A 12353-nucleotide genomic window follows, 5' to 3' on the forward strand; every position below is an offset into this window, starting at 1 on the left:
GAAACTTTTTGGCTGAGAGAGCCATGAACGCCACATATTTTAAAATGTAATTCTAGCCCTGGCCGGTTGGCTCAGCGGTAGAGCGTCGGCCTAGCGTGCGGAGGACCCGGGTTCGATTCCTGGCCAGGGCACACAGGAGAAGCGCCCATTTGCTTCTCCACCCCTCCGCCGCGCTTTCCTCTCTGTCTCTCTCTTCCCCTCCCGCAGCCAAGGTTCCATTGGAGCAAAGATGGCCCGGGCACTGGGGATGGCTCTGTGGCCTCTGCCTCAGGCGCTAGAGTGGCTCTGGTCACAATATGGCAACGCCCAGGAAGGGCAGAGCATCGCCCCCTGGTGGGCAGAGCGTCGTCCCTGGTGGGCGTGCCGGGTGGATCCCGGTTGGGCGCATGCAGGAGTCTGTCTGACTGTCTCTCCCTGTTTCCAGCTTCAGAAAAATGAAGAAAAAAAAAATGTAATTCTGTGAGAGCCATACAACAACCCGTGTACGTTATGCATTATCCAATAAAAATTTGGTATTGTCCCGGAGGACAGCTGTGATTGGCTCCAGCCACCTACAACCATGAACATGAACGTTAAGAAATGAATGGATTGTAATACATGAGAATGTTTTATATTTTTAACATATTTTAATTAAAGATTTGTCTGCGAGCCAGATGCAGCCATCAAAAGAGCCACATCTAGCTCACGAGCCATAGGTTCCCGACCCCTGCTCTATCCATTGCGCCACCGCCTGGTCAGGCTGCTGGAAAATTCTTTCTCTCTTCACCTGAGTCTCTTCTATGCCAGACCTTCAATTTCCAGCTAAGGTGTCACCTCTGAGGATTCTTCCCTGCCCCACCACCCAGACATGGTTTGGTGCCCCTGTTGTATCGGTGTCCACACATATATTTTTTTTTATGATAATTGCTTATATCCTTGGGTGTCAAGTGGGATGATATGTTTTCTGTGCCTGGCACATAGAGAAAACCTTCAATAAGCAGCAACAGATATTATAACCTTACCCCCAAATTCCACATACAGACCTATGCCTTTCAAATGATGCCTTTCACATGTCCTAGGTTTCTAGATTTTGATTCACCTTGTTTCCTCCCCTCACCTTCCAAAAGAAAATGGTCCACTCATTTCTTGAAGTATCCAGCTGACTTCTATCTATTCCCCTAAAATAACACTATTTCCATCTAGGTCATCCATAACAGATGGTATAGTGGTCTGCCGCGGTAGTACAAAGGACAGATTAGAAATCCTAAAGTCTTAGTCATAGGTCCAGCTCCTCTGAGCTTCAAATCCTTATCTATAAAATGAGGATAGTTGTGGACAAAAGGTTAATAAAACCCTTTCCCTTAATTAAATGCTTCCCGGCCCTGGCCGGTTGGCTCAGCGGTGGAGTGTCGGCCTGGCGTGCGGGGGACCCGGGTTCGATTCCTGGCCAGGGCACATAGGAGAAGTGCCCATTTGCTTCTCCACCCCCACCCCCTCCTTCCTCTGTGTCTCTCTCTTCCCCTCCCGCAGCCGGGGCTCCATTGGAGCAGAGATGGCCCGGGCACTGGGGATGGCTCCTTGGCCTCTGCCCCAGGCGCTGGAGTGGCTCTGGTTGCCGCAGAGCGACGCCCCCGGAGGGGCAGAGCATTGCCCCCTGGTGGGCAGAGCGTCGCCCCTGGTGGGCGTGCCGGGTGGGTCCCGGTCGGGCGTATGCGGGAGTCTGTCTGACTGTCTCTCCTCGTTTCCGGCTTCAGAAATTAAAAAAAAAAAAAAAAAAAAAAAAATTTAAATGCTTCCCTATAACCCTGCTAACCTAATAAGGATAGAGACTATCTTTATAGATAGTAGTATTTATGATAAAAATGAACTGTGATTGACCAATTATATTTGGACTGGGAAGAACTATAAATGAAATATAAATACCTCAAGGAGCACCATCCTGTCGACTTCCATGATTGCTGTGACTTACATAACAGCATGCTCTTTGAGGACCCTAGAATCATATCTATGGAGTTCTTAGAAGAGATACTAACTCCTATGAAATATAAGACTTGTAGCCAGAGTGGATTCCATGCTCCAGAGCTGTCCCCAGATGGCTCTGTGGAAACCACCTCAAGAACTCTAACCAAAAGGAGTGCCTGATGCTGCCCTGCTGGCAAACCGTGCTCCCATCCTATATCCTCCCAAAGACTGGTGCTGTGTGGCCTAGGATAGTCTTGTGAGTCTGTTAGTTAAACCAAGACTCCTGAAATATACATGTTTCAGATGAGCTCTGAAATAATACCTGCCTTGCCTACTTCAGTAAAGGCTGGAAGAATGAATGAGATGAATATGAAGACACTGTGTAAATGGCAAAGCTAAGTATTATTGCTCTTATTATTAAAAATAACACACAAATACAAAATATAATGTAAAAATACTTAAATAAAGAGGGTAAATAGGTTGATTTTCACCACTAAAACTAATGGAGAAAGGCACCATAGCTTAGCTGGAAACATTCTGCTTTGGCTTGAATATAGCTCCTTTGAGGCCACATGATAAAGGATTGGGAACTGGCGTACCCAGCACAGAAGTGAGCCATAAAGTCCTGCCCATTGTAGGGACTCTGCTAACCTCTAATTATATTATGCAGAACTAAGCACCTGTAACTGAGACTAAGGTTGGCCACCATGTGGCTATGGGAAGGAAGCTGTTTCAGAGAAAGCAAAGGAGCTAGCTAGCACTCTCTTCTCTAGCTCTCTTGATCACAGACAAGGAGAAGACTGTGAAGGCCCCATCAATCCCGGACTTGCCAGAGGTTCTACAGCCTGCTCTGGAGGCAGCTCTTTGTGACAAGAATGTCAATGTGCAGATGGCAGCAGCAATATGCCAATATGTCATACAGTCACATAATCCCCTCGCCCGGGACATCATGGAGACTGCCCTTTTGAAGGGTGAGTATCTCCCTGTTCCTTCTGACCTCAGAATATAGAGTAAAAAGAATATATCTTACCATCAGCTTCTCCTAATTTTTCCTTCTCCACTATCATGCTCTGTGATGTCTACTATTCTGGGTTTCTGTTCATGCTAGTATACAAAAATTAGTTCTTCCTAGGTACTTTTACAAAATAAGTACACTGCCACCTAGTGGTACCTGGGCTAAGTGTTTCATAGATGCATTTGATTAAAAACCATGCCTTCACACATCTGGATTTCCTTTTAATACAAAATATAATGTAAAAATATTAAAGAATACTTTCTGAAAATGAAAAAAAAATTACCACATCAACACAGCATACTTCCATTTTTTCACATTAACTTACAGGCATTGTCCACATGCATTGTTGAAGCAGTACAAGCATAAAGGTCAAGAGGTATCCCTAAGGTGCCTAACTGCCCAGAGATGTGCCCGTTCCTTGTCTGGGGGTAGGGACAGAGAAGGACAACTGGCTGATTGCTGACTGGTTTGGCCGTCTGCATACACACTCAACAGCTTGATTCATCTGTCCTAGAAAAGCTTCCACTCCAGACTTCTCAACCTCCAAGAGGAGGAACAACTGTATCTCTTAGCAGGCCAGAAGTGCCTTACTGCTGTTACCTAAAGAGCCTTTGGAATTTAACTTTTTGGGTTAAAATTTTCCGTTTATATTTAAAACCTTGGTGTGATCTGTTTTTTGGGGTTTTTTTTTAGATTTTATTTATTCATTTTTATTAGAGAGCAAGGGGAGAAAGAGAGAGAGAGGGAGAGATAGAAAGAGAACAGGGGGAGGAGTAGGAAGCATCAACTCCCATATGTACCTTGACCAGGCAAGCCCAGGGTTTTGAACTGGCGACCTCAGCATTCCAGGTCGACGCTTTATCCACTGCTCCACCTCAGGTCAGGCGTGATCTGTTTTTTTTTTATTTGCAATTTAATACCCATCCTATTAAGTTTATAATAATCCATGATTACTTTTATTTGTTTATTTTTTTCTTTTTTTATAGAGACAGAGAGAGTCAGAGAGAGGGATAGACAGACAGGAATGGAGAGATGAGAAGCATCAATCATTAGTTTTTTGTTGCACATTGCAACACCTTAATTGTTCATTGATTGCTTTCTCATATGTGCCTTGACCTCGAGCCTTCAGCAGACCGAGTAACCCCTTGCTCGAGCCAGGGACCTTGAGCTCAAGCTGGTGAGCCCTTGCTCAATCCAGATGAACCTGCACTCAAGCTGGCGACCTCGGGGTCTCGAACCTGGGTCTTCCGCATCCCAGTCCGACGCTCTATCCACTGCGCCACCGCCTGGTCAGGCAATCCATGATTACTTTTAAGACCTATCTTTTTTTTTTTTTTTTTTTTTTTTACAGAGACAGAGAGAGAGTCAGAGAGAGGGATAGACAGAGTCAGACAGACAGGAACGGAGAAATGAGAAGCATCAATCATTAGTTTCTTGTTGCTCATTGCGACACCTTAGTTGTTCATTGATTGCTTTCTCATATGTGCCTTGACTGTGGGTCTTCAGCAGACAGAGTAACTCCTTGCTGGAGCCAGCGACCTTGGGTCCAAACTGTTGAGCTTTGCTCAAACCAGATGAACCCGCGCTCAAGCTGGTGACCTTGGGGTCTCGAACCTCGGTCCTCAGCATCCCAGTCTGACACTCTATTCACTGCGCCACTGCCTGGTCAGGCGTGTGACCTGTTTAAATATGGTTTAGGCCCTGGCCAGGTAGCTCAGTTGGTTAGAGTGTTGTCCCAATATGCCAAGGTTGTGGGTTTGATCCCCAGTCACAGCACATATAAGAATCAACCAATAAATGCACAAAGAAGTGGAACAAAACAATATTTCTGTCTGTCTCTCTCTCTAAGAGAAAGAAAGAAAGAAAGAGAGAGAGAAAGAAAGAGAAAGAAAAAGAAAAAGAAAGAAAGCAAGAAAGAGAAAGAAAGGAAGGAAGGAAGGAAGGAAGGAAGGAAGGAAGGAAGGAAGGAAGGAAGGAAGGAAGGAAGGAAGGAAGAAAGAAAAAAGATTTAAATATGGGATTGAATTTCTAGACTGAGTGGGGCACAGGGAAGGGAGATATCAGACAGGTAGCAGCTTTGGGTACCAATCCAAAGGCTGTTATCTCTGCAGGAAAAACATCACCTATCTGGACTCCTTTTTTCACCCCACTGTGGCAGGTAATACCGTGGATAGCTGGGCTGCTGCTCAGTGCTTGGCTCTGGAGGGAGCTGCCACTTACCCAGTGATTAATAGGATCCTCCATCAGCTGTTTAACAAGAAGAATGAGGACACTGAGCACCAGGCTTGTATTCTCCTGAGCAATCTCAGTGGGAAGATGGTATGTGTCCATTACAGGGTCGAAAAATAAACTGAGTTTCGGGGAACAATTGGGTCTTTGAGACTGGTACATATAAAGAATCAAAAATGCAGACGGGGGCCCTGGCCGGTTGGCTCAGCGGTAGAGCGTCGGCCTGGCGTGCGGGGGACCCGGGTTCAATTCCCGGCCAGGGCACATAGGAGAAGTGCCCATTTGCTTCTCCACCCCCACCCCCTCCTTCCTCTCTGTCTCTCTCTTCCCCTCCCGCAGCCAAGGCTCCATTGGAGCAAAGATGGCCCCGGGCACTGGGGATGGCTCTGTGGCCTCTGCCCCAGGCGCTAGAGTGGCTCAGGTTGCGGCAGAGCGACGCCCCGGAGGGGCAGAGCATCGCCCCCTGGTGGGCAGAGCGTCGCCCCTGGTGGGCGTGCCGGGTGGATCCCGGTTGGGCGCATGCGGGAGTCTGTCTGACTGTCTCTCCCCGTTTCCAGCTTCAGAAAAAAAAAAAAAAATGCAGACGGGGCCCTGACAGGATGGCTCAGTGGTAGAGCGTCAGCCCAGTGTGGATGTCCTGGATTCAATTCCTGGTCAGGGCACACAGGAGAAGAGACCATCTGCTTCTCCACCTCTCTCCCTCCCCCTTCTCTCTCTCTCTTTTTTCCCCTCCCACAGCCATGGCTCCACTGGCTCTAGCAAGTTGGCTTTGGTCACTGAGGATGGCTCCATGGCCTCTGCCTCAAGTACTAAAAAATGGCTCTGGTTGCAATGGAGCAGTGGCCCCAGAGGGGCAGAGCATTGCCCCCTAGTGGGCTTGCCAGGTAGACCCCACTCAGGGTGCATGGAAGAGTCTGTCTCTGTCTCCTTAATAATAATAATAAAAATTGCAGATGGTTGTTTAGGATGGTCTCCCGCATTAGTAAAACTGGACTAAGTGTGGTTGAACTGGGGTGCAGCATTGTATACAGAGAAAAGTGAAAACAGCTAGTTTAAAGAAAGGTGAGAAAAGTAGGCTGTAGATGGTTTCTGTGTATGCAAGAAGAGCTGTAATATGTAGAATGTACTTCTGCTATAAGTTTACCCTTGAAAACCGTACAGACCTACAATTGTTTACTTTGAGCAGAAATGGGGAACACAAAGATTGAGGGACATAAGTCATCTTAGGGGTTAAGATAGTCCAAGTCAAGAAGAGAAAGCCCTGGGAGGTTTTTGTTTTTGTTTTTGTTTTTTTTAATTTTTTTTTTTTTACAGAGACAGAGAGTGAGTCAGAGAGAGGGATAGACAGGGACAGACAGACAGGAACGGAGAGAGATGAGAAGCATCAATCGTTAGTTTTTCGTTGCGCGTTGCAACACCTTAGTTGTTCATTGATTGCTTTCTCATATGTGCCTTGACCGTGGGCCTTCAGCAGACCGAGTAACCCCTTCTGGAGCCAGCGACCTTGGATTCAAGCTGGTGGGCTTTCACTCAAACCAGATGAGCCCGCGCTCAAGTTGGCGACCTCAGGGTCTTGAACCTGGGTCCTCTGCTTCCCAGTCCGATGCTCTATCCACTGCGCCACCGCCTGGTCAGGCAGCCCCGGGAGTTTTATGTTCAGATTACAAAGTCTGTATTTTGTCACCCCAGTTCATGATCCCAGAAGTCAGTTGGCTTAGATCAACGACTTTCAACCAGTGTGCCATGGCAGGCACATTAGTGCACTGCAAGAATTTTTAAAACATGCAATGCCTGACTATGTAGTTAGGGATACTGACCTCTTTTCCTTTAGATTGTCAAATGAAAGATGACCCAACCACAAACATAATAGCTGTCTGGTGTGAGTGAATCAAAATTATACCAATTTTTTTTGTCAGATCCGCAAAAAAGTTATTTTTTGGTGTGCCGCTGAAATTTTAGTAATTAGTTCATGTGTGCCATGAGATGAAAAAGGTTGAAAAATCGCTGTCTTAGATGGAAGAGTGCCCCATATTTTATAAACCCATTCCTGACTAGGGATGGGCATCTCACGGTACTTGTGACATTAATTATGGTGGATGCCATGTTAGGATGGAAGTTCTTCGAGGTTCTAGGGTCTCTAAAGATGATCATGAATAGCCATACCAGCCTTCCATTTCCTCAGACCCTGATATACACCTTGCTTGCTGTGGAGCTGAATAGCCATCAATGGAAGGACCGGGTCATAGCCTGCCGGGTTCTCTCGCGGATCAGTGGAAATGTCAGTTTGGTAAGCTTCCTCTTTCTGTGTTTCCAGGAGAGAAAATCTAGGCTAGAGAGCCTTTCCACATTTTGCTGCTATCTGGTATCCTATTCTTACCAAACAGATCTGTCCTCACATTGCTGTCTTTTACTCCTAATGCAGAATTATCTTCATATGTCTGCACAACTTTCCATGACTTATGCCACTGCTTCTCAGCTTAGTGGCAGTCCACAAACTGTTTATAACCCATCCACCATGAAATAAGCAAAACATCCCAAAAGAGTCTAAAAGCTTTTCTAGTGACTTGATATAATCTCATTATCAATGTACTATGTGTCAATGACATTTCCCCACTCAAATATTCGTCCTTTGTCACAAATAGTTTAAAGACCACTATCTTAACCTGACCAGGCAGTGGTGCAGTGGATAGAGCATCGGACTGGGATGCCGAGGACCCAGGTTCGAGACCCTGAGGTCGCCAGCTTGAGTGCGGGCTCATCTGGTTTGAGTGAAGCTCACCAGCTTGGACCCAAGGTCGCTGGCTCGAGCAAGGGGTCACTCGGTCTGCTGTAGTCCCCCGGCCAAGGTACATATGAGAAGTCAATCAATGAACAACTAAGGAATTGACAACGAAGAGTTGATTTTCTCATCTCTCTCCCTTCGGTCTGTGTGTCCCTATCTGTCCCTCTCTCTGACTCTCTCTGTCTCTGCAAAAAAACAAACAAACAGAAAATGAACAAACAAACAAAAAAAACAGACCACTGACTTAAACTACCCAACAACCCAACTACACTAGTGTCTATGTAGGCTTTTCCTGAGTATTTAGCACACACATAGAGAAGTTATCAAACACAGTCCCTACTTTAAAAAACTAACATTATAGTTGGAGTAGCAAGACTAACATACACAAATGACTCGAGAATAAGCAATAAATGTAAGGTGCACGTAAAACTTTTCAGAGAGCTTAGTATTGGCCGACTGTTAAAGTTCTGTGAAGGAGTGTGGGACAGCTGAGCAAGACTTGGAGGGAACTGAAGGGGGACTTCTGATGGTGGAAACCTCGAGCATCATTTAGGCTTTCACCTGACCTCCTCCTTGCCATTAGTTTTGAATCATCTTCGGCTATCCAAATGGATCTTTCATCTTCTTATGTGTCCCTATCTTCTCCTTATAACACTGAGTACCTCCAAAATGGCCCAGAACATTCCCATTCCCATGATTAGTGAACACCCTCCACTCTGATTCTTGCATTTTGATGTGGGAAGCACAAAATCTGGCCACTCAGTATAATCACCTGAAGAAGTTTTAGTCTGAGTTAACTCTGCCTCAACTGTTACAGTACCCTGCTGCTAAAGTCCTGGACCAGGAGTACAGACATCACCTGGGAGCTATTTAGAAGTGCAGAATCTCTCCTCAGGTCAACTCAATCAGAATCTCCATTTTAACAGTATCATTTAAACTTCCCATTAGTTTGCACATTCATCCCTGTAAGGTATTTTTCCTCGCAGAGAAGGAAGGAAGGGGCCGGAGCCACGAAGTGTGGAATAATAAAAGGCTTTATTGAGTACAGAGCGGCCCGAGGTTCCCTAGCCCTAGGAACAGAGGCTAGGCAAGTCGCAAGGATTAAACCATGAGGGATATTTAAAGGGGTCCTCTAGGGTGGGTGAGCTAATATGACGTAGTGAAATCTCACTGGCTGGCAGACAGTTGCTTTTTTCCAAAGGGCTCTTGGAAAGTTTCTTTTGGAGCGCTTGGCTATGGGCGGTCCTAGCCAAAGTTCGCGGGCCTGACCTTGCCCCATTATCCACCAACCTTACAATCCCCTTAGCAGTTGTCACTCAGGATTGCCAATTAAAAGTAAAAAGACATGCAAAGCAAGCAGGGTATAGGGTAAAGATGAGAACTTTACATCTGAGTGCTGGAATTAGGAAAGGCAGTATGCTTGTCAGTACACCCATTCAGTAAGCAAGCAGTTTCTGACCACATTCTATCTACACACTAGGCACCATGCCAGCATTGGGGATGCAAAGATATTTCTTCACTTTGTTAGGAATAGCTGTAACAGAAGCAGTTTTAAGGTATTCCAGGGTTTTCCTATGCATACAGAGGGCACAGGAGAATTCACTGAGGATATGCTTTCTGAGCTAAATCATAAAAGCAGAGTAGGAAAACATCAGGTACCAGGTAGGGGTGAAAAGGGGAGATGTTTCTGGCAGGGAGAATAGCTTGGACACATCCACACAGTCATCAGCTACAACTGTAATAATCTTTGTCCCTTCCCCTTTGAAATTAGTATCAATTTATACTGGTTTTCCCAGAACGTAGTTTTATATTAAACTCAGGGAAATACCAGGCAAACTGGGATGAGTTGCCCTATTAGTATGTCACCTTCAAATCTTAAGTGCCGCGGATCATTGCGGCTAGTAATTGCCCAGGTTCTGAGTGAGAACGGTGTGGAATGAAGAAACGGATGGCAAGCCAGAGCAAAGCCAACCCCCCCAACCCGTTTGCTTTATTATATAGTGCAGAGCCCTATGCAAATAAGGAAGTCTCCATTACAAAGTCACACATCTGAGGTATAAACAGGAATCCATTTAAGGCTTAAACAGGAGTCCCCCCACCACGCATAACTGAAATCAACCAGCATCAGAACAAAGGGTGAGAGGAAGGGCATGTAAATTGCCTCTAGCAACTTAATCAATCAGAGGTTGTGGGAATAGGACTAGTGCAGTGGTAGTCAACCTAGTCCCTACCGCCCACTAGTGGGTGTTCCAGCTTTCATGGTGGGCAGTAGCAGAGCAACCAAAGTATCAATAAAAAGATAGATTTAACTATAGTAAGTGCCTGACCAGGCGGTGGCGCAGTGGATAGAGCAATGGACTGGGATGCAGAGGACCCAGGTTTGAGACCCCAGGGTCGCCAGCTTGAGCACGGGTTCATCTGGTTTGAGCAAAAATTCACCAGCTTGGACCCAGGGTCGCTGGCTCAAGTAAGGGGTTGTTCGGTCTGCTGAAGGCCCACGGTCAGGGCACATGTGAGGGGGCAATCAATGAACAACTAAGGTGTCGCAACACGCAGCGAAAAACTGATGATTGATGCTTCTCATCTCTCCGTTCCTGTCTGTCTGTCCCTGTCTATCCCTCTCTCTGACTCTGTCTCTGTAAAAAAATTAAAAAAAGAAGAAATAAACTATAGTAAGTTCTTTTATAAAGATTTATTCTGCCAAACTTAGCAAAAATCCAACATAAAGTACTTGGTAAGTAATTATTATTATATGTTTTAACTTGCTGTAACTTTGCTTTATAAATTTTATAAAGTAAAGTTACTTCCCTACTTTGTAAATCACCATTACTGTGGAACTGGTGGGCGGTTAGAAAATTTTACTACTAACAGAGATACAAAAGTGGGCAGTAGGTATAAAAAGGTTGACTACACCTGGACTAGTAGAAACACTCAGCTTCACGGCCAACATGGAGGTGTGGGGAAGAGCTTAGCCTTTAGCAATTTAACCACGTGAGGTGGGGGGATCGGTAGCAAGGACCCTGTCAGTTTACTGCCAGTCCCTCACACCTCTGTCCCCCCAAAAGCTAAACTGCAAGGACCCTGTCAGCTTGCAGTGTCCCACACTTAAGTCTCTCTAGTACAGATTACATTGGTCCCAACATAGTCTAGTAGTTTAAAGTATGAGCTTGGAAAACAGACCTGGGTCCGAGTCCTGGCTCCAGCCCTCTACTTGTTAACCTCAGGCAAATAAATCTAAGCCTGCATTTTATCAACTGTAAATGGTAGTATCTGCCTCATTGGATTTTTTGAGAGGATTAAGTGATGGGTAAAAACTCTTAGCACAGTGCCAAGCACAAAACTGATGTTCAATAAATGGTAGCTAATTATTACACCTATTTATAGGACATAAAACGTAAATTGATCCAGCTGATGTGGAGTGACTGGAATAAGGCAGTAAGGCAAGCAGCTGCCAAAGCTCTGGGACAGATGAGTCTTGGGAAGGAGGTGCATGACACAATCAGGTAAGCCTTGTCGATGTGGAGAGGAACTTTCCTTAAGAAGTGCTCAGGCCCTAGACCTGTGGTGGCGCAGTGGAGAGCGTTGACCTGGAACACGGAGGTCACTGATTCGAAACCCTACGCTTGTTCAGTCAGGGCACATACAAGAAGCAAGTACTATGAGTTGATGCTTCCCACTTCCTCTCTCTCAAAATCAATTAAAATAAATAAATAAAGGCCCTAACAGTTGGCTCCGTGGACTCAGTGGATAGAGCATTGGCCCAGCATGCGGACATCCCAGGTTTGATCCCATCAGAGCACACATGAGAAGTGACCATTTGCTTCTCTTTGTCTCTCCCTTTTCTTCCTTCCCCTCCCACAGCCAGTGGCTCAGTTGGTTCAAGCATCAGCCCCAGACAGGGGCTGCCAGGAAGATCCCATTGGGGTACATGTGGGAGTCTGTCTCTGTGTCTCCCCTCCTCTCATAAAAAAAAAATTGTGCTCAGGCCCTGGCCAGATAGCTCCATTGGTTAGAGCATTGTCCCAAAGCACTGAGGTTGTTGTTTGATTCTCAGTCAGGATACATACAGGAACAGGTTGATGTTCCTATCTCTTTCTCTCTCTCCTTTCCTCTCTCTAATATTAAGGAAAAAGAAAAAAGAAAACTCATAAGAAAGTGTTCAAGGGCCCTGGAATCCAGCCAGCCAGCACCTGTGAAGATGCTGTGTATACTCAGCATTGTACTAGCTTGCATCACAGGATTTAAGGGGGAAAAAATATATATCTCATCCCTATAGACACTAACAATGTGGCTAAGGATAGGATCATTAATTGAGTGCCCACTAGGTATCAGGCACTATTTTGCATGATTGAAAGTGTTCAAAAGTATGACATGATTCTGGTTATA

The 12353-nt window shown here is 45.7% G+C and overlaps 1 protein-coding gene across 1 annotated transcript in view; it reads left to right on the plus strand.

The window, feature by feature from the left end:
* The window catches only part of HEATR4 (HEAT repeat containing 4), a 55339-nt gene that overhangs the window by 23761 nt on the left and 19225 nt on the right, over positions 1–12353 (plus strand). The window contains exons 6-9 of the mRNA XM_066277173.1: positions 2730–2912; positions 5115–5275; positions 7368–7472; positions 11352–11470. Coding sequence (XP_066133270.1) covers positions 2730–2912; positions 5115–5275; positions 7368–7472; positions 11352–11470 — 568 coding nt within the window. The remainder of the gene's footprint in view (positions 1–2729; positions 2913–5114; positions 5276–7367; positions 7473–11351; positions 11471–12353) is intronic.

Source organism: Saccopteryx bilineata, chromosome 4 (genome assembly GCF_036850765.1).
Source record: "Saccopteryx bilineata isolate mSacBil1 chromosome 4, mSacBil1_pri_phased_curated, whole genome shotgun sequence".
Taxonomy (NCBI): Eukaryota; Metazoa; Chordata; class Mammalia; order Chiroptera; family Emballonuridae; genus Saccopteryx; species Saccopteryx bilineata.